Source organism: Cricetulus griseus, chromosome X, assembly GCF_003668045.3.
Source record: "Cricetulus griseus strain 17A/GY chromosome X, alternate assembly CriGri-PICRH-1.0, whole genome shotgun sequence".
Taxonomy (NCBI): Eukaryota; Metazoa; Chordata; class Mammalia; order Rodentia; family Cricetidae; genus Cricetulus; species Cricetulus griseus.
Genome location: NC_048604.1, coordinates 69,009,003 through 69,032,084, shown reverse-complemented (window position 1 = coordinate 69,032,084; position 23,082 = coordinate 69,009,003). Strand labels below are relative to the sequence as shown.

At 41.4% G+C, this 23,082-nt stretch overlaps 1 protein-coding gene across 4 annotated transcripts in view; it reads right to left on the bottom strand.

The window, feature by feature from the left end:
- The window catches only part of Snx12 (sorting nexin 12), a 105,091-nt gene extending 100,953 nt beyond the window's left edge, over positions 1–4,138 (bottom strand). For 2 of the 4 annotated variants that reach the window (XM_035449792.1, XM_027431791.2), the window contains exon 1: positions 3,865–4,136. In XM_035449792.1, the coding sequence (XP_035305683.1) occupies positions 3,865–4,029 (165 nt within the window). In that variant the 5' untranslated portion in view covers positions 4,030–4,136. Of the gene's footprint in view, positions 1–3,864 lie in introns of all 4 variants that reach the window. The other 2 variants (XM_027431790.2, XM_027431792.2) reach the window with 2 other exon arrangements.
- Between the last annotated feature and the right edge of the window lie 18,944 nt (positions 4,139–23,082).

Here is a 23,082-nt window from a genome sequence, read left to right as displayed (position 1 = left end):
AATCTAGACCATATTTCTTGCCAGCCAATTCAGAGCAATGGGTAGGTAATAAAAGGAGCCATCTCTTCTCGAAACAACTGCCTCTTGTCGAGAAAGGAGTATCTTGGAGTTCTGGTAGAACCTCACATGATCCTTACTACACCAATTTTAACAGTTCCCAAGTCTTGAAATAACCTCCTCAACCAAATAACAGGCCAACTGACATTAGCTCCAACTCTACCTAAAATCTTCAAAGTCCAAGAAACATCAATAGATTTAAATGGAGTCTGATATATATAACATCTAAACAAATTTTTTAAAAGAAAAAACAAAACAGGAGAGGGCAAATCAGCTTTCTTTAGAGTGTGTCCCCCAGGTATGTCCAAAATACTCCAGTGGATGGTCCCACATGGGCAACACAGATTAGACTGGATACTTCTGTTTTGTTTTTAAAGGCAACTCAAAGTTGGAGAGATACAGAGGTGAAGATGGGTCAGGAAAGATACAGGGGGAGAGTAGAAGTAAATATGGTCAAAATGGATTATATGAAATTCTCAAAGAACAAAAATACTTTTAAAAAGGAATAAGCAAGTAACCAAACATGGTGGCAAAGACCTATAACGCCAGTACTTGAGAAGTGGAAATAAGAGGGTCAGTAGTTCCATCATCCTCAGCTACACAGTGAGTTTTAGGCCAGCATAGGTTGCATGAAACTCAGAAAAAATAACAAAACAAAAGAATAAATAAGAAACTGGAGGCTAGTGAGATTATTGGGCAAGTAAAGGTGCCTGCATCCAAATCTGACAGCCTGAGTTCCACTTCTAGAATCCATATGGTAGGAGAGAACTTAGTCCTGCATGTTGTCCCCTGACATGTCCTGCAACCCTTCCCCTGAACAAAGAATAAATAAATAGAAACATTGTTTCAAAAATTGTAAAGGGACCAGGCAGCAGTGGTGTACGACTTTAATCCCAGCACATGGGGAGACAGAGGGAGGCGGATATCTCTGAGTTCGAAGACAGCCTGGTCTCAGAGTTCCAGGACAGACTCCAAAGGATATACAGAGAAACCCTATCTCAGAAAAATTTTTAAAAAATGTAAAGGAGCTAGAAAGCATTTAAGAACACTTGTTCATACAAAGGACCCAAATTCAATTCCCAGCTCCCCTGTGGCAGCTCACCACTATCCATAACTCCAGTTCCAGGATGCACATGATACACAGACATAAAATAAATAAATCTTCTTTTAAAGTTTTTAATTTAAAAACTGCCATTTTGTGGGCTTTGACTAAAGAACAAATCAACAAAAACCTGTTCTTTCCTTTCCCTCAAAGAATGGCAAAAATATTGTCCATCACAGCACCTAGCCATCTAAGAAAAAAGCTACTACATATAAGGCTAGTCCTTGGGCTCCAAACTACAATCATATATGGAAGCCAGAATTGTATAACACAGGATATTGAGGGCTTTGGGGTTCTGCTCAGCACAAAATAAAGTAAAAGGAGAGAAAAAAAAAACACAAAATTCAAGTCCACATTGACACATCCATATGAGCCAGGCCTAGTGGTGCACGCCTTTAATTCCAGTATTTGGGAGGCAGAGGCAGGTGGATTTCTTGAGTTTAAGGCCAGCCTAGTCTACAAAGTGAGTTCCAGGGGGCTGGAGAGATAACTCAGAGGTTAAGAGCACTGGCTGCTCTTCCAGAGATCCTAGGTTCAATTCCCAGCAATCACATGGTGGCTCAAAACCATCTGTTATGAGATCTGGTGCCCTCTTCTGGTATGCATATATACATGGAAGCAGAATGCTGTATACATAATAAATAAATAAAATATTAAAAAAACAAAGTGAGTTCTAGGACAGCCAGGGCAACACAGAGCAACCTTGTCTCGGAGGAAAAAAAGAAAAGAAACATCCATATCAATATGTATAATGATGTGAGGCCACCATAGCACCTTTCCATACTCCTCAGGCAGGCAGGATCCATTCCTGAATAAAATTAAAGAGAATAGCTTCATCAATATTTATTATATGGAGCTGAAGGTGTAGATCAATGGAGGAGTGTGCTCAGCATGCATGACCTGAATTAAATCCCTAGCACCAGAAAAATAAATACAAATGATTTTACATATTTTTTCCAAAAGCTAGTTCAATAAAACAGTAAAAGCCTCAAATCAACTCAAATCCACAGAATGAAGAACCACCATCAACTCTATCAACATTATATAACTAGAACTGTGAAAGGGACTGATAAAAAAGCTCAGTGTACATTTCGCATAAGTTTTGCAACTAAGCCTTGACCAAGTGGTGGAAGAACATGGACTTTGGAGTTAGAGACTTGGTTTCAAATCCCAGCCCTATCTGATACTGTTATTTGCACTTGGAAAAACTACTAAAACTACATGCTTTCCTGATTTTTACTTTTTAAAAATGTATACAAAAACTAAAACCTACCCAGGTTTACTGACTCACGCCTTTAATCTCAGCACTTGGGAGGCAGAGGCAGGCAGATCTCTGTGAGTATGAAGCCAGTCTGGTCTACAGAGCTAGTTCCAGGGCAGCCAAAGCTGTTACACAGAGAAACAACAAAAAAACAAAGAAAGAAACAAGCTTTCTTCATGCTGCTATCACTTTTACCCCTTCAGTTTAGGGAGTACCATTTCTCCCTAAGATTGTCAAGCACAGGTAGAATACACATTCTTATTCAATTCTTCTAAAAAAATGAGAGTACCATATGTCTCTTGGATCTTCAATGCTATTCAAGAGGGATGCTATTCACAAAGAATATCCTGGGTGTGTAAACTGAGAAGAAAATGCAAGGAAAACTTTTTTAAAAAATGGTTCTTAATTTGTTTTAACGTGTACCACTTCAACAGGGAAAAAAAACTTGTGAACCAGGTACTCTATCTGCACATTCCATCCTTGCCCTATGGACTAAGCACTGTGGACTAAGAGAATAAAGTCCCCTGGGGTGCAAACTGGAAGAAGCCATTCCTAGAGCAGTTCTGAAATGTCATGTATTAAAGTAAATACAGACCAGGGACAGAAAAAGGCAAATGGCGTTTTACAAAAAAAAAAAAAAAAAAAAAAAAAAAAAAAAAAAAAATGAGAGCCAATAAAAACTGAAGTAAACATTCGGGATACTTCAAATCTAAAGGATCAGCAGAGGATGGGAGCAGCAACTGACAATCCACCAATCCCAGTGCAGGGCCGGGTTTCACGTAAGACACGGCATTGTGGTACCTAAGAAACTTAAGCATAAAACATTTCTCTCTTTCAGATGTAAATCTTAAACAAGTCAGCAAAGCATTCAGTCTCAAGATTGCCTTTCTATTTCTGCTCTCTCTCACAAGCCCGCCGTCTCCCTTTCCAGTAGTCTTTCCTAGAACTAAAAGGGTTTTTTTTTTTTTTAATTCCATCATCCCAGAGAGATCTCATTAGAAAGAAGCCCAGACTTCCCGTTCCCTCACCCCCACCCCCGCCTTTAGATTGACTTCCATAACCTAGTTCAGTTATGGGACCCAGCAATAAATCGCCTTGGTTTTCCATCCCCCAGCCTTCTTCCACCCTCCCCTTTTGTCCCTCTGTCAATCAAGATCCCAATCTACTTGAATTCCTCACTAATCTTTGTCCATCTTCCACACCCTGTCCAGCCATGCTTTACTTCTGCCTCGTGAGTACTTGTTTTCCTGCGCCCCCGCCCGAAGTCCCCTCTGGAGTTTTCTGTACCCTCGGGCCACAACTGAGTCTGCAACCTTCTCTTCAAACCTTTCAAGCCCTAACGCTCATGTGACCCCCTCCAAGCTTCCCCGCCGTTAGTCGTCCCCATGCCCCCTCCCCTCCCGCGTCGTCCGCCCTCAGCTGTCTCCCTCACCCCGTGACTCACCCGCATGCGAACCTCATAGGTGGTGAAGCGCGCGCGGCCCACGCCCACCGTCTGTGGATTAAAGATGTCTATCTCCAGGAAGTTACTTGGCGGCCCATAAGCATCAGTCAGGTCCTGAGGCTTCGAGTTAAGGCGCCGAGTGTCAGCCACTGCCGTGTCCGACATCTTTTCGAAGAAGAGACCCGTACCGGTGAAGGGGGTGGGGGACAGAAGCCTGAGGCAAGAGCGAGCACGGCCCCTCCCGCTTGCAAAATAACCAGCCAACCCACAGACAGCGGCGACGCGCACGCGCACACGCATGCGTGCACGTACACACCGCCCAAGCCTTCAGGCCCGTCGCCCTGAATAACCACCATGCTGACTAGGGTTTATACCTTAGCGTGAAAGCGTCATTCAGACTTCCGGGTGGTACTGGTAAATGCCCCGGAACCTGCATCTGTAATACTCCATATCCAATGCTTTCAGAAGCACCACACTCAGGCTCCACCAATCTGTGTTCCTCAAATTCCAGAAACTGTCTCGTCCCGTGCATCAATCAGCAGTGGGCACTGCCCCGCGAGCTATTATCCATAGGTGATAGGCTGAAACCCCAGGTCCTAAATAAGTACATTCCATGAAAATAGGAGAATGGTTTCTGGAAGGTGGGGTTCCAACAACAGTACCAAAAAAATGTAGAATGCAGCCCCACCTCTTGTGCCACTGATAGTTTCAGTTCAAGCTACACACAATTGAGTATTCGATAAGAAATACATTATGGTGCCAGAGAAGCAGCAAATTCGAATTGGGTGAACAATAATGATTTCATATTCTCGCTTTTCAGGAATAGTGGGTGTATCTTCATTCTCCACATGTTGCTACATAACAACTAATTCCAGGTGTACTCATTTCTTTTATTTCAGGGCACTTATTTCGTAATTTCTGTCTATATTCTGAAGAACTCCATCCACACTTGGCTATGCTCTGAGCTTCCTTGCAACCTATGATGAAGATATGTGTCTATATGAGAACATCTATAGAAAAACATAAATACATATGTATAAAATGTATTTGCACACAGGTACATGCTGAGACAGAGTCTTACATTTATCCCAGCTGGCCAGGCACTTGCTATGTAGGCCAGGCTAGCCTCAAACTTGTAGCAATGCTCTTGACGATGCCTCTTGGTTTCTGGTATTACTGGTCTGTGTCACCATGTCCAGCTAGGAATATTAGTTATGTGATGTTTTGGTTTTGTTTTGTTTTGAAACATTGTCTTACGTATTCCAGGCTGTTTTCAAACTCACTTTGTAGCTGAGAATGACCTTGTACTTCTGACCCTCCTACCTGTGTCTCCCAAATGTTGCGATTATAGGCATGCTCCACTACACCCAGTTTTGCACAGTGCTGGGGATCAAATTCAGGGTCTATCAAACAAGCTACATCCCCAGTCCTTCAATATACATTTTAAAAAACTGGCTTATGCATGTCCAATATTTTTTAATTATTTTATTATTATTTTGATTTTAAATAAGTATTTTTATGTGTCTGCATAGATGTTCATGAAGCAGGTCCATGCAGTGCCCAAGGAGTCCATAGGAGGAGGTCAGATCCCCTGGACCTGAAGTTATAGATGGTTGTGAACCACCATATGAGTGCTCGAAATCAAAGCTGGGTCTCTGCAGGTGTAGCCAGTGCTCTTAACCACTAAGACATTTCTCCAGTGCTACATGTCCCATATTAAGGGGTAGACAAGTGGAAATTTTAGGTCATCTTTCCTTTTCCCTTCACCTAACTTCCCCTCCTAAAAAATTCTTATATCGCTGATGATTGAATTCTTTCAACAAACCACATGGGTTTACAATTTGACAATTAAGTTATTTAGTTCAATATAACTGAGATTTATAAACTACTTATGTGGCAAGCACTATGCTTAATTTCCTTTTTTGTTTTTTCTAAATCTCTGTGTAGCCTTGACTGTCCTGGAACTCACTCTGTAGACCAGGATGGCCTTGAACTCACAGAGATCTGCCTACCTCTGCCTCCCAAGAGCTGGGATTAAAGGCATGTACCATAATGGCCAATCATGAGTTAACTTTCTAAGCAAAGACAAGTAAACAAAACTAATGTGACAAATATAAACAAGCATTCAAAGTAGCATATAGAAGCTATGTAACTGAACTGGGCATGGTGGTACATGCCTATGATCCCAGGAACTGGGAATCACAGGAGTTTCAAGAGTTCAAGGCTACCCTCTGCCATACAGCATGTCTGAGACCAGCCTGGGCTATAATAGACCCCTGTTTCAACAACACAAAACAAAGGCATATATATTTGGAAAAATTGGAGAAGACTTCCTAGAGGAGGATACATCAGAGTTTAACACATGGAAAGGTATAAAGGATGGGAGCTGGAGAGATAGCTCAGCAGTTAAGAGCACTTATTGTTCTTGCAGAGGACCTGGATTTGATTCCCAACACCCACATAGCAGCTCACAACTCCAGTTCCAAGACATCCACTGCCCTCTTTTCACCTCCTTATGCACCAGGCACACTTGTATACAACACTCATATACATAAAATTTTAAAATCTAAAAAAAATACTTTTTTAAGGCATAAAAGGAGAAATAGTGGAAATGGGGAAAGGCAATTTCTGGCACAGGAAATAACATATGTAAAGCCATCACAGGAAGAAACTCTACTGTATTTTTAGGCAATTATCACCAATTCAGATTGTGTAATGGAAATGTTTTGAGATGTAGGGTGTCTGGTGATGGACAGAAGAGAGTGAGCCCTCTATATTAAGCAGAGTATCCTCTGACTTTATGAAAGGTGATAGGGAGCCACTGAAGGATCTTAAGAGAAAAGAAATGAGAATGGTATGATCCTATTGTTTCATAGAGACTTTTTTGAATAACATGGAAAAATGTATTTAAGTTGAATGCAACGAATTACGAAGGAACCAACAAAAAGAGAGTGATGAGGACTAGAGTGATGGCTCAGTGGTTAAAAGCAATTACTGCTCTTTCAGAAGGCTTGGATTCAGTTCCCAGCATCCACATTGGGTAGCTCACAACTTGGAGTAGCTTGAGCTCCAGGAGTTCTGAGGTTTTCTTCTAGCTGCTGAGTGTGCTTGCTTGGTGAACATACAGAGAAGCAGGCACATACATGTATTCATAAAAAAGCTAAAGAAGTCGGGCAGTGGCGCACACCTTTAATCCCAGCACTCAGGAAGCAGAGGCAGGCAGATCTCTGTGAGTTCGAGGCCAGCCTGGTCTCCAGAGCGAGTGCCAGGATAGGCTCCAAAGCTACACAGAGAAACCCTGTCTGGAAAAACCAGAAAAAAAAAAAGATGGGAGAAAAGGGATCAAGAGTTTCCGAGCACAGTTTTGAATGGAGCTCAGTTGTTAGAGTGCTTGCCTAACATGCAATAAACTCTGGGTTCTAGTCTCAGCACAGCATTAAACTAGGTGTGCTGCCCCATGCTTGTGATCCCAGAACAGAGACAAAAGCAAGAAAACCAGAAGTTTCAGATTATCCTTGGCTACACACCAAGTTCCAGTCTAGTCTTAGCCTTAGACTTGAGCCCTCAACCCCTTAAAATAAAGATGGGACTAGAGAGATAGATGTTCAACAGTTAAGAGTTTCTATTGTTCTTGCAGAGAACCCCAGCTCAGTCTCCAGCACACATACCAAGAGGCTCACACCCACTTGTAGCTCTAGTTTCCGGTGATCCTAGGGTCTCTTTTGGTCTATGCAAGTATACACACACACACACACACACACACACACACACACACACACACACACACACACACACGCATAAATAAAATATAAATAAAATAAATACTTTAAAATTTTTAAAGAGTTCAAAGTCATCTTTGTCTCAAAAAAAGGTGATGTCTCAAAAAAATGTGTGGTGATGCATACATTTATTTACTTACCATTTATTTTCGAGACAGTGTTTGTCTGTGTAACAGCTCTGGCTGTCCTGAAACTCAGTCTGTAGACCAGGCTGTCCTCGAACTCACAGAGATCCATCTGCCTCTGCCTCCCGAGTGCTGGGATTAAAGGTGTGTGCCACCACTGCATCACCACTGTCCAGCTGATGCACATCTTTAATATCAGCACTAGGGAGGTAGAGGCAGTAGGATTTCTGGAGTTTGAGGCCAATTTGGTCTACATAGAGAGATTTAGGTTAGCTAGTGCTACATAGTAACACCCTGTCTCAAAACAAACAATCAAAAAAGTGTTATGATGGCTGAAGACAACCTCGAGTCTGAGTCTGGACTAAAGATTTTAATTCAGTGGTAGAGTATGTGGTAAGCATGTGTGAGCCCATGGGCTTAAACCCCAACACCCCCAAAACAAAATACAATATTGTTCCATGCTTGTTGATATGGAATAATGTACATTAAAATGTAAGAAGGGCACGTAAAGAGAAGGTTCAGTGGTTAAGAGCAGTTGCTGTTCTTGTGGAGGACCAGGGTTCTGCTGCCATGGCTCACATGGCAGTTCACAACCATCTATAACTACAGTTCCAGGGCCATCTATCCTCTCTTCTCACATCCATGGGCACTGTATGCACATGGTGCACTTACATACATACTGTTAAAACACTTATACACATAAAATAAATCTTAAAAGATAGAAAGTACAGTAGAAAATGATAGAGGGTGTTGGCATCTGGCCTCCACATGCATAGGTATGTACACCCCCTACACTCACACACACACACACACACACACACACACACACACACACACACACACTCACACACACTACACACACACAAAGTGAGAAAAATCCAGGCATAGTGATGCATGTCTGTAATCCCACCACTTGGGGGAAGAGACAGGAGGATTGTACTAAATTACAAACCAGGGCATCCTGGATTACAGAGTGAGAATTTGTCTCAAAGCAACATTTCTGAAAATGAGAAAAGCTCGTAAAAATCTCACAGTATAGTATTATTTGTACTAATATATTAATATACAGAATAATCTTTTAGATTTCTAAAAAAATGTATATATATGAATGTTAATACTGTACATTGTGTATGTGTAGGTGAGGACATGAGATCACCTGGAACTGTAGTTACAGATGGCTGTGAGCCACCACAGGGCTACTGGCAATCAAACCCAGGGATTCTGCAAGAAAAAAGGGCCCCCAACCACTCCAACCCCTACATAATAAATTTTAGAGTCTAAAAAGATATACATACAACTAACAGTACTAACTTCAGGGTAGTGGGTTTTCAGTTGAACTTCATGCTTATTTACAATTTTCTAGAAGATAAAAGATCTGATTTTGGAAGTGTGATCAGAATCAGATGCAGAGCCTTGTATGAAGTACATAAGTGATTTCCTACTTAGCAACAATTCAGCTCCTGGGACCTGACTTTTTTAACAAATGGACTTCTTATATTCCTTCTTTATTTGTTTTTTATAGTACTAGAGATTGTACATATATAATTCTTTTTTTGGTTTTTCAAGACAGGGTTTCTCTGTGTAGCTTTGGAGCCTATCCTGGAACTCGCTCTGGAGACCAGGCTGGCCTCGAACTCACAGAGATCCGCCTGCCTCTGCCTCCCGAGTGCTGGGATTAAAGGTGTGCACCACCAATGCCCGGCGTAATTCTTATAAATGTATTTTTACATTTTTTACCTTTCTATCTATGTGTGTTATATGTAATATATAACACAAATACATATATATGTAATACATAATACAAATATATATCCAGTACTAAAGATTAAACCTAGGACTTCAAACATCCTGGGAAGCTCTGTACTACTGAGCTGTATCTTTGGCCTATATTCCTTTTGTTTATCAGAAAAAAAAAACAACTATTCTTATCTGGGAAAAATATTTTAGGGCAGACAGGCAGGCATAGGAAAAAAAAAACCTTGTGAAGAAACAAGGAAGGAGTGAGGAGTGAGTGGTCTAGAGAACTAAGAAATGATAATGATCTGAAGACAGGGGATGAAAAAGGCTCCAGAAGGAGCGACTAGGTGTTTAGCAATGTTTGCTCCAGTAGAAAGGTCAAATAAGATAAGCCCCGAGAATGTCCACTCGGTTTGGCAATTACCTTAAAAAAAAAAAAAAAGCAGCTGGGCGTTGGTGGCACACACCTTTAATCCCAGCACTTGGGAGGCAGAGGCAGGTGGATCTCTGAGTTCAAGGCCAGCCTGGTCTACAAGAGCTAGTTCCAGGACAGTCTCCAAAGCCACAGAGAAACCCTGTCTCAAAAAAACCAAAAAAAAAAAAAAAAGCAGTTCTATAGAGAACTGGGAGTAGAAGCTAGATAACAGGGCCTGAAAACTATATCAAAAGAGAAGTAATGACATTTTGTGGAGAAAGTTTCTCAAAAAGCTTTCCCAAGATAGAAGTGGGGTATCTAGAGAACCATGCATTGCCAAAAGCTAGGGATGATATGTCATCCAAGGCAATGGGTTTAGGTTTTGTTGCTGTTGTTTGGTTTGAGTTTTCTGGTGGCTGTGGTGTTTGGGGATTTGTTTTATTCTTGTTTGATTTTCTTTTTGAGACAGAGTCTCCTGTACTCTGGGCTGGCTTCAAATTCCCATGTAGTCAGATCTGGCCTTGAACTGATCCTGTTACCTACACTTTCAAAAATTCTGAGATCCAGGCATGTGCTGCTAACACACATCATTTTTTGTTGTTGTTGTTTTTCTTGAGAGCACAGCTGAGTTACCTGGTGTTGTTCCTTTTATAAAGATAGAACAGACTGGGGCGTGTTGATCAGCTGAAGAGAATGGTTTCATAGACAGTGAAAATTGGAATGTGTAAGTGAGCAAAGTGATAAGTCTTAAAAATCACGATGAGATGTAGACAGTTGAAGCATAGTCTTTTCTTGCTGGACTCCCTAAGTCTGTCTTCAGGGAACTGACTTGGGGTGTATATAACTAAGCAGTCTGCAATCAAGGTGTGGTTCCTTCCATCACAGACCCCATCATTGACTTGGCTCCACTCTCTCAAAAAATGGTCTAAAGATTGTCAGAGCTATGTGAAATCTCTTCCTGCTACTGGTTTTTGTTTGTTTGTTTGTTTGTTTGTTTGTTTAGGGAACATGCATATTTCATGATTTTTTTCTCGACAAGTTTAGTATATCATCCCAAACCCCTCAAGATTAAAGTCTAAAAAAAATGAAGAAATAAGCCAGGCAAGGTTTGTGCATTTCTTTAGTCCTAGTGCTCAGGAGGCAGAGGCAAGTAGATCTCAGAGTTCAAGGCCAGCCTGGTCTACACAACAACTTTCAGGACAGCCAGGGATACAAAATAAATAAAATAAATCAGAGAGAGAAACTGTTACTCTCCTGGCAGCAGAAAAGATATTAAAAAGAGATATTTGTACTATTAGAGTACTGAAACAATAGACCCCAAAGAATTAAAATTTTCCCAGGAATCCTACACTGGCTGAAGGGAAAGGCTGAATGAAGCCCTGGTCTCAGCCAGAGGAGGAACTTAACATGATCTTTCTTCTGGTTATATTTATTTGTGTGTGTGTGTGTGTGTGTGTGTGTTTGTGTGTGTGTGTGTGTGTGTGTGTGTGTGTGTGTGTGTGTGTGTGTGTGTGGTGTTGGAGTTGTTGTTGTTTAAGAAGGGATCTCACTATGTAGCCTAGGCCAGCCTCAAACTCATGTCCTCCTACTCCAGCCTTCCAAGTGCTGGGATGACAAGCATGTACCATCATGTCTGGCTAGCATGGCCTTTTTTTAAGAGAAAAGATTTATGGGGTAGAAAGAGGAGAGTAAAGGGCACTAAACTAATTAAACCCTTTGTTGTAATAAATAAGATGATGACAGCTGTTAGCATCTGGGTCCCATACATACACAAAGACGTACAGACATGTATACCTTTTTTGTTTTTCCTGTAAGGTTGAGTTACTAAGTGATGTTGGGCAAAGCATAATTGTCCTCTGGAAAGTACACGCATACACAAGTTGCCCTCTCTGTTGGGTGCCCTTGACCTGAAGAGCCAGGACTAGAGAAAAATGAGAAATCTCCATTTGAAATTTCTAAATAATAAGGTGCTTCACTCACGTACCTTCTTGCCTACAGGCAGCATTACATCTTAAACAGATACCTATCCATCTGCCTGTCTCCAGACTTTTCTTCTTCTGGAAGATTTCAAAATCTCCCTTCCAATGTTGTGCAATCATAATGACAGGAATGTCTTTTTTTTCTCTCTCTCTAGACTGTCTGAAGGAAATGGAAAATTCAAAACTCTGGGATTTGGGGTGCTTGTGTTCTCAGGAGCAGGGCGTTGGAACTGCAGAGAGGAGGTACCGGGTCTGAGTATTAAAAAAAAAAAAAAAAAAAAAAAAAAAAAAAAAAAGAGTTAATGCAAAGATGAGAACAAAACAAAGTGCATTCATATGCATGATCTGCAATCAAAGAGAATCTGGATTTGGTGATTAGTAACCTTTCTATGGAGCCCCCCTCTCTTTACACAGTCTCCCACCCAGCTGCCTATTACTCTAGATGTTTCTCTTTCTTATTAAGTCCATTTAGCCCAAATTTCACCTGGCACCTCCCTGGAGACAGTCTCAGTTTCAACTAAATCCCTTCTGAAAGTTGTCAGTTCCCTTTCTATGTTGACAAAATGCTTTTAAAATGTTCGACTTATCTATTTAAGTTGTCCATTCTATTTACTTTACCAGAGCATCTCTGGATCACCTAAGGATAAGGACAGCCTTGTGACTTAAGTGTGTGAATAAACTATGCATGTTTATGGGGGTTGCCAAAGACCTAAGCCTTTAGTCTACAAGAATATGGCTTCCAGCTTCCACAGAGGTATCTGATAATTATATAATTACTTATCAAGTGACAAGAAAGTAATGTCTCAATTAACCAGCTGTCTTCTAATGTATGGCAGGCATTATTGTAGGCACTTCATATATTTTAACTCGGTTAATCCTCAAAATAATCTAACAAAAGTACTGTTTTTGTATCTGCAGACAGCAATAATACAAACATCAAACAATTTACTATAAATCACCCACTCAGGAAGTAGAAAAGTTAGGATTTGAACCTGGATTGTTCAGATTTTGAGTACAGATTTTCAACATGGCCGTCAGAAATGAAACAAAGTCTGTATGTTGCCTAAAGACAGAAAGAGGAAAAAAACATTGGAATGGTAGGGGTGAGACTAAAAACAGTGCTTGCTTGCAGTTGGGGAGGGGCTAGAATGACACTAACAACTGCTCGGTGACATACTGATAGAAATTGCCTTCCTCTGTGGTTTCTAGACCTTTTGACTAAGATCAAGTGTAAACTGCCTCTTTCTGCCTGGATACTGTTCCCTTTGGTCTTTAGCCCAAATCTTGTGTTGAGTTTTGTCTTCTTAATAACTCTGAGAACTTCAAGCTTATTTAACTTCTGCCCATCCTTCAAAGTCCAGTACAGTTTCTGCTCCTCCAGAAAAGCTTCCATATCGATCCAACCTATCTGTCCTTTGAAATGTCTTCTATGTTTTGTGTGTTATGTTCATTTGTCTCTGACTCACATGTTTAGCCTTGCATGCACGTATGTCTCATCTTACCAACCATACTGTAAACCCCCTGAGGGAAAGGGACTTAGTTTTCTATTTCTCTTACATCTTGTAGCCTTCACAATTCCTTGTCTGGTGTACAGCAAATAATAGGCAGTCCGTCAATATTTGTCAGTTGACTGATTGGCTGAAAAGGTCAGAGACTACATCTAATCTTGGTGAGCCTCCACATCATTTAGTGGAGAACTATGAACTCAATGTGTACTCAATAAACAACAATATTGCAAAATCATTCAAAAAGGCTTTATGGAGTCTCTGCAGTGTGCAGAGGATAATGCTGTACGGCCAGCTTCTAATTCAGAAGAGTTGAGCTCAAGTCTCTCCTTCTGAAGCCTTCTCTAGCCACTGTAGGGCTCACTGTCTCTCTCATCTGAATTCCTGCTGCATTGGAAATCAGACACAGTTACCCCTTCATTGTTTTGTCTCCCCCAATTCGGTTGTGAACACCCTAAAGCTAGAGACTGGACAGAAGCACTATATAAGGACAGACAGGCACCTTGGAGGCTCCCTAGAGGGAAACTTCCTACTCAGAGCCACAGTCCTGATGCAGCTCTTATTTAACTCTGCTTCCATTATTCAGAATTAAGTGAAATAAAAAACACAAGAAGAACCAAGTAGTAGTGGCCCACGCCTTTAATCCCAGTACTTGGGAGGCAGAGGCAAGTGGATCTCCAAGTTTGAGGCCAGGTTGGTCTACAGAGTGAGTTCCAGGACAGCCAGGGCTACACAGAAAAACCCTGTCTTGAAAAAAATACAGGAAGAAGAGTAAGTTCAGAGGCAAAAATAAGTTCAATTTTTGACTGCACGTAGCTTAATATAATTACTGGAGAGTCAGACAGAGACAAACAGCTAAAATGCAAGTTTCAACCTGAGGAGAAAAGTCAGGGCTGAAGATAAGCATTTGGGAATTTTGGGCATAGACAAGGCAGTTGAAACACTAAGATTTAGTCAGCCAAGGATGGCTGGGGGTGTGGGGGGTGTAGCTGAGTGACAGAGCACTTGCCTAGCATTTTGAGTCCAAAAAAAAAAAAGACTGTCAAGGACAAGAGTAAAATACAGCCAAAGATATAGTCTGAGGTGTCCTCCAGTTGGAAAAAAAATCAGTGAGGTTAGGAATACACAGGAAGCCAAAAATAAAGACTCGGGAGTGGACAACAGGGTCATCAGAAGGAGGCAGGAAAGACAATAAGGCTAAGAAAAAGTTAGCTTTATCTGGTGATTAGGAAGCCAGACCTCCGGTACTCTTTTGTAGGGCTTGAAGGCATTGAACCTAGAAATGCCTGCATCCTAGACAAGCACTCTACCGCCCCCAAACCCAGACCTTTGATGACCTAGCAGCCTTCCCAGTGAAGGTCTGATTTTGCTTATTCTTGTCACCCCTAAGTCCTACCACAGTCTCCTCTCTGTACAAACGTGTTGAATAAATGAATGACCAGATGGGTGAACTGCATCTTCTACCACAAACAGACGCCTGGCCTCTGAAAGCCCCAACAAGCTAAGCTCAGCCACCAGTCCCTAGGATGCCCCTTAAAAAGAGAAACAAAGCCAGGCAGTGGTGGTGCACACCTTTAATCCTAGCATTTGGGAGGCAGAGGCAGGTGGATCTCTGTGAGTTCGAGACCAGCCTGGTCTACAAAGAGCTAGTTCCAGGACATCCTCCAAAGCCACAGAGAAACCCTGTCTGGAAACATCCCCAAAGAGAGAGAGAGAGAGAGAGAGAGAGAGAGAGAGAAGAGAGAGAGAGAAGGAGAGGAGAGAGAGAGAGAGAGAGAGAGAGAGAGAGAGAGAGAGAGAGAGAGAGAATAGTGAAAAGCAGAGAAGTGAGATTTATTCAATGTGTCGACATTGTTGTAAGAGGAACAAATAAAGTGATGCAACAAACACCCCTCAGTGCCACCTTCTGGGGTCCTGATGTGAGATTTAGAATTCAAAAGAAGGCACGAGGTATGCATAACTAAGCAGTCCTGTTAAGGTATGGTCCTGATCCTCACTGACCCTTCATTGTCTGGTCTCCAGCCTGAGCCTGTTGTACAAAGTGGTCTGACAAGTTGTCACAACTGTGTGAAATTGCTTCCTGGGAGGCAAGTTTCTCCTCCGCTGACACTAGGCCCTTACCTTCTCAGTATAGGATTCTGGAGAAATCTTAATCCTTTAAGGTTTGTTGTTTAAATGATCTAATGGTCAAAGAGAGGGACACAGTGTGGTTAAAAGGGGAAAAGGGGAAAAGCTAAGACAGTTGACCATTTTTCTAGGAAAACATAGGTGATGACATAGAGAATTGTTAAGATAAAAAAGAGAACAGTTGAGGGCTGTTATTTATTTCTTCCAGAAAATGTGGGGTACAACTGTGAAAATTTGGAATAGAGAACACTTACAAAATATGAACACACACACACACACACACACACACACACCAAAAAAAAAAAAACAAGAGATAGAGACACAGAGAGACAGACAGACAACCTGGAGGCTCTTGAGAATGAGGAAAAACAGGCAGATTTCCTGAGGGCAGTTACAACCTGAAATCACTATGGGTTGAGTTTCTCATTTTTACAGCCTTTGCCCTAGGGCAGGCTGCAATCCAAGCCAGAGCTGTAGACTCCAGAAGAAAACCTTTCCTGCCTGAAGAACGAAAGAAAGAAAGAAAGAAAGAAAGAAAGAGAGAGAGAGAGAGAGAGAGAGAGAGAGAGAGAGAGAGAGGAAGGAAGGAAGGAAGGAAGGAAGGAAGGAAGGAAGGAAGGAAGGAAGGAAGGAAGGAAGGGGAAAGGAAACCCTAGCCTGGGACAAGCCTTGGAAAATGAGGGGATGTCTTAGGAAGGAATGAAACTCCAAATTAAATTATCTGGATACATTTTTTCAAGATGTATCCTGAACTGTGAGATACATAGGGCTGACTCCAAGTTCTGTCCAACTAATAATGACAGAACAGTACTGTTTTGACCTGTCACGTAGAACAGACAAGAAGGGTGCTGGACTAAGGGCATCCACATCTACACAGGATGTAATAGAATTCAAGGGCTTGGTAACATAGCTTTCAAAAATCCAAGAAGGCTTCAATATTGCTCCATAGAGAGTCAAGAAAATGAGACCCCGTCTCAAGGGAAAACACAACTGAGGAAGGTTAATCTTGAGATGGTGATACTCACACAGAGAAATCCATTGGTATTAAGGTTTTGTTTTGTTTGTTTCTTAAGAAAAAGAAATCACAAGAGAGAAATAGAAAACATGAAACTAAACTAAATGGAAATTCTAGAAATGAAAAATGTAATATATAAAGTGAGAAATGAACTGGATGGACTTAATAGCACAAAGAAATAACAATGGGGTCAGGAAACTTGAAGAAAATAAAGAGTCTATAATCTGAGCCTATCCTGGTGGTGTATGCCTGTTATCTCAACACTGGAGAAGGCAGAGCCAGAAGACTCAAGAGCATGAGGCCATCCAGGGCTCCCAAGAGGGACTGAGGCCAAACAAAAGAGAAGAAAAAAGTGTCAAATCTGGAGGAGAACAGATTGAAGAAAAATGAACAAAGATCTGAAATCTGTAGGACAATATCAAAAGTCTGGATATGGTTGATTTGTTTATTCTTGTTACCCCTAAGTCCTACCACACTTCCCACTCAGTACACACATGTTGAATACATGAACAGATGAGTGACTTGCAAGTCCTGCCACAAACAGCAAGTGATAGGGTTATCAAAGTTTCTGGGATCAAAGCCTGAATGCTAGAAGCCCTGACAAGTGAGGCTGAGCCACCAATCCCCAGGATGCCAATTCAAGAGAGAAATATCAAAAAGCGGAGAAGGGAGTATTCAAGGTGTCCACATTGTGAAAGGGGCTGCTGGGGTTCTGACATGAGATTCAAGTTTCAATAGAAGGCAAGAGGTATGAATAACTAAGCAGGTCCCGCACAGAACTGACCCATCATTGTCTGGGTTGCCGTAGTCTGAGCAGTTGTCAGAGCTGTGAAATCTCTCCTTCTTTAAAAGACTTTGTTGGTGATTTGAATGCACCATCCTTTTTGTCTGGATGCTTTCAGGATTTTGCCTTTACCTTCAGTTCTCAGCAATTTGACTATAGTGAAAGTAGAGGTGGTTTTCTTCATATTCTGTTTGAGCTTTGCAGAGCTTGAATTTGTAAATGGATACTTTTTGCCAAGTTAGAAAAGGATTCAACCAGTGTTTCTTCAAATAATGTCTTTTTTTTAACCATTCACACTCTATCAGGTAGCACTGTCGCATGTTTTGTTTTGTTTTTACGAAGTTGAAGAGTTAAATACAGGACCTTAGACAAGCTAAGTAAGTGTTCTACTACCAAGACAGCCTTGTTTAATAAGATCCAGGCAAAGTGAAATTGTCTCAGAAAAAAAACAAAACAAACTAAAGTAGGCAGGGAAGGAGGAGAAAAGAGGGGGTAGGCAGGGAGAGGGAAAGAAAGAGACCAGCATGACCAAGTGCTTGTTTATCACAATTTAATGGAGTTCACTAGTAGCCAACAAGTAATTTCAGCCCTGTTAAGGAAATCTGGAACAAGGTGGCAAAGTGTCAGGTCCAAAAGAAACTTGGGACAAATGACTGTGTGTGGTGCCTATTAGCATACCAAAATTCATGCTGGCCCCCAGGCTCCTGGTATCACAGGTACCTGTGGCTCTTGTCAGCTTTTCTCACCCCGCCCCCTACCCTAATCTTCTCCAGCTCATGGACTTCCCTCCCCCAGTTTCTCATTCCCATATAACCCTGTCATTTCAGCCATGGCTTCTCTTGGCACTATGGTCTTCCTTATTTTTGTTTGTGTTTTTGTTTTTCGAGACAGGGTTGTTCTGTGTAGCCCTTAGCTGTCCTGAAACTTGCTCTGTAGACCAGGCTGGCCTCAAACTCACAGAGATTCGCCTGCCTGTGCCTCCCAAGTGCTGGGATTAATATGTGCACTACCACCACTTGGCTTTGTCTTCCTCTTTTAACTACCATCTCTTGTTTGTCTCTCTCTCTTGGTCTTCTTCTCTTTCTCCCCTGCCCCCTCCCTCTCTCTGCTCATGGCCTGGTCCAGTCTTCTGGCCCTGTTCAGTGTACTACTTTTTCTCCCTGCCCTGGTCTCTTCCAGATACCTCTGGCTGTGTTCTTTCTCACATCTACAATAAACACCCCCTCAATTCTACCTTGGAGCAGTTATGTCCTCATGTCATACAGTAAGGTATAGAAAAGAGGATCACTCAATTGTTTGGGATGGGGGAACGGGAGGGAAGGTTGACATCTCCCCATGGAGATTGTCTTTTATAACAGATATGTTCTGGGAAATAGCAGAATTTGTTTTCTTTTGTTTTTTCAAAACTCTGCTTCTGCAATATGTGAAAAAAGAAGGAAAAGGCTATGGAAGCTCATCTGATTTTAGATATGAAGAGGGAAGAAGGCCATCAGAAGGCCAGAAACTTTCCAGGAAGAATGGGTCAGATCAGTCATCTCCAAGGCATCAGCCTTCCTCCAATGCCTGGTGGGTGAAGAAGGTAAATGTCCACTCTAAGCAGCAGACAACTAGGCATGCACTTGTGTAGAAGGAAACCATCAAGAGGTGAAGAGCCACTCAGCAGGACAAGATGAAGGTGTGTGTCTGAACAAGTATTGCTCTATGTCATCTCAGATGAATGAGGTCATGCTGGGAATTCCAGCTGAAGAATCTGGCCTGACTGACAGGCAGTTCTATAAATGTACATGTTTTTCTCCTTATCTTTTTTTTGTGTGTAGTTTTACTAAAGTATTGATATAGTGTCAATGAATACTTTGAGGTTGCAAACCTTGATTTGCCATCTTTATTAGATTAAATCCAAAATGTTGAAGCTGGAAGAAATACAGGTCATGTATTCAGTTCTCAGGGGAGGGGAGAAAGAAAGGAAGAGAGAGAGACAGAGACAGAGACAGAGACAGAGAGAGAGAGAGAGAGAGAAGAAATGAAGGAAGGAAGGAAGAAAGGAAAAATAAAGGAAAGGAAAAGAAAAGAAAAGAAAAGAAAAGAAAAGAGGATCTAACTTGGGAAAATCTTCTTGGAAGAAGTAGCAGCTAAGTTTAGATGTGAAGGATGATTAGCAGTTCTGTCTGTTTGTTCCAGACACAGGGAACAGCAGATAAATTCTTACAAACATAAGACACATTCTTTTTATGCAAAGTCTTACTGTGTTGCTCAGATTAACTCCAAACTTCTGGGTTCATGAGCCCCTTTTGCCTCAGCCTCCCAAGTACCTGGAAATAGAGGCTCACATCACAAGACCTAGTTAGAAATTCATATTCATCTGATGATATCTTTATTTTGTTTGGGGTCTTTTTTTTTTCAGATACAGGGTTTCTTTGTGAAGTCATGGCTGTCCTGGAACTTACTCTGAAGATCAAGCTGACCTCAAACTCAGAGATCTGTCTGCCTCTACCTTTAGAGTGCTGGGATTAAAGGTGAAGGCCACCACCACCCATCACAAATTCTTATTTTCAGGATGGCAAGATGGTTCAGCAGGTAAAGGTGCTTGCCACCAAACCTGGTAACCTGAAGGAAGAACTGACTCCCATGAGTTGTCCTCTGACCTCCACATGTAGTACACACGCGCACACACACACACACGCACACGTGCGTAAATGAATGTAAAAGAAGAAGCTATAAAATCTCATTTTAATACTACTTCAAGTCAGATACCTAACAACACAGAACTGATGAAACATCCAGGTAACAGAATATATAATATACTATACAGATATTAAGTTTATATTTACAGTCTGCTGGTGGTGGTACAAGCCTTTAGTCCCAGCACTTGAAAGGCAGAGGCAGGTGGATCTCAGTAAGTTTGAGGCTATCCTGATCTACAGAGTGAGTTGCAGGACAGACAGAACTGTTTTACAGAGAAATCTTGTCTTGAAAAACAAAACAAAATATATTCACAAAGCCCTGCAATAATGTGAAAACCAGCTTATTAGTAAATGGAAAGGAAAAGAATACAAAATTGTATGTATAGGGCTGGAAAGATGGCTCAGAAGTTAAGAGCACCAGCTGCTCTTCCAGAGGTCCTGAGTTCAATTCCCAGCAACCACATGTGGCTCACAACCATCCGTAATGAGATCTGGTGCCCTCTTATGGTGTGCAGATATATATGGAAGCAGAATGTTGTATACATAATAAATAAATAAAATCTTTTTTAAAAATTGTATGTATAATGTGATTATAACATTCATTCAAGCCAGGCAGTGGTGGCACACGCCTTTAATCTCAGCACTTGGGAGGCAGAGGCAGGCAAATCTCTGTGAGTTTGAGACCAGCCTGGTCTACAAGAGCTAGTTCCAGGACAGCCTCCACAGCCACAGAGAAACCCTGTCTCAACAAAACAAAAACACCAAAAAACAACAAACAAACAAACAAAAACCAAAAAAACATTCATTCAAAATCATATAGAATGAAAAACTAATCCTGGAAAAAAATACTGGTTGTGTGGCTGGAGAGATGGCTCGGGGGTTAAGAGCATGTAATGATTGCTATTGCATAGGATCTGGGGTTTAATTCTAGTACCCATGTCGGAGAACTTACAACTGCCTATAACTCCAACTCCAGCTGGACCTGACACTTCTGGCCTCCAAGGGCACTTACAATCATATGCATATACCCACACCACATACACATAATTGCAAATAATTTTTAAATTACTGACTGTAGTTTTCAATGGCTAGTCTATGAGTATGAACTTTTTATGTATGTTATAGTTTTTTTCTTTAGTCAAGATGTACTATTCCTACAGTAGAGAAAGGGACTTTGATTATTTTTCTTTTTTATGTGCATTGCTGTTTTGCCTGCATGAGGGTGTTGGGCACCCTGAAACTGGAGTTACAGACAGCTGTGAACTGCCATGTGGGTGCTGGGAATTGAACCCAGATCCTCTGGAAGAGCAGACAGTGCTCTTAACCACTGAGCCATCTCTTCAGGCCCCTTAACTTGTATATCAATGGCCTGGTACCACTTACGGGTTTAACTGAGTGCAGGATTTTATTGAAAGATGCTGTAAAGCTGGCCAGGAGAGGGGGGGCGGGGAGGGGGGAGAAAGGGGATCAGCAGTGCAAACCGCCAAAAGCAGAGGGAGAAAAGAACTAAGCAAAGATCAGAGAAAGTAAACATGAAAGAACAGGAAATGAGGGGAGGTGGAAAGATGAGAACATAGGTACACTTTCCTAGATCAATGCCCATATGAAAGGTGCTAGCAGTGGATGTTTATTACAGGCATAGCTAGAAAGTTCCATGTTATTTTATTGTTGTCTGTATTAAGACTATATGTGTATATATGCCTTTAAGCCTCTCCCTATTCCTCCCAGGAGCAAGCTGTGTATTTCTTCAGCCCACATGAGCTGTTGTTACATCTGCCTGATACTGCCAGCAAAGACCAACTGGACACTAGGTCTGGATATTCTTTAGCCCACTCTGAGAGCAAATTTCATAACCACATGCCTGTGTGTGAGAGCTACAGATTTTGCAGGCTATATGGAAAAGCCTGGAAACTTCTGTTGATAAAGGAGTCTAGATTGGGACTCAGGGAGCCCCAAAGGCATTTACAGAAAACAAAAAAGTACATCAGTTCTTTCTGGATCTAAACCCCGTTTATGACACACAACCAAACTAGCTGAACAATGCTGACTCTTAGCCAAGACCATTTCTGTAAGATGTTTATACTTTTCTGTTGACTTTGGGACATACCCTGTCATCCTCAAAGCTTTTAGTGAGCTAATGGAATGACTGCTGGGGGTTGGTTTAATAAATGTCAAGCGAAGGTGTTGGGATGAATTTCTACATACAGTATAGTTATTTCCCAGAAAAGCAGATGTTCTGGGAACTTTGTCTTTTCTGTAGATAACACATTTTTGACCCATAGAAAAGCCAGGAAAATAGAGACAATCCAAAGAGTCCAGCACGTACGAGGTCAAAGACAAGATCTTAGTGTCATCACCCTGACCTTTAGAGCGTATTCCAATTGTCTCAGAGTTCTGATGATGTAACTTATAAAAGAATTTTACCTTTACCATTCAACAAGATAGCTAAAAGTGGCCTAGTTTAGATTTTTTAAATCTCTAGCAAGGAATGTTGCTACCTGCATATAATCCTGGTACTGAGATATGGGCAGGGGGATCAGGAGTTCAAGATGTCCTCAGCCACATAGTGAATTTGAGGCCAGCCCGGGCTACAGAGATCCTATATCAAAGAATAAAGCCTCCAGCTTTCTCAGTTGCACGGACACATTTTAAGTATTCAGTGGTGATGTGTGGTCACTTGGCTATTTTCTTGGACAGTACAGATATGAAGCACAGAAAGTTCCACTGAAAAGCACTGTGAATCTACATGTTGAAAATCCTCATCTCAGGACCGAGTCTCTGCATCTGCATGAAGAGGGATTTCATTTTTCTCACTTAAGTTTTCTCTGCACTGGTGTGTGCAGAGTGGTAGGGAGGTAGCAAGGCAACTTAACAGATTAAATCCTCTTGCCATAATGGAAAAAGTAAGAATTCATTTGGGAGTGGTTAAATAAAATATGCCCTATTCACTAAATGGAATAGAACATAAAAGTTAAAGGGAACAAACTAGATATATCAATAAAGATAGACCTCAAGGGTATCTGTATGGTGGGGGGGACAAGTTGCTAAAGGTAATCATTGATGCAAAGAAA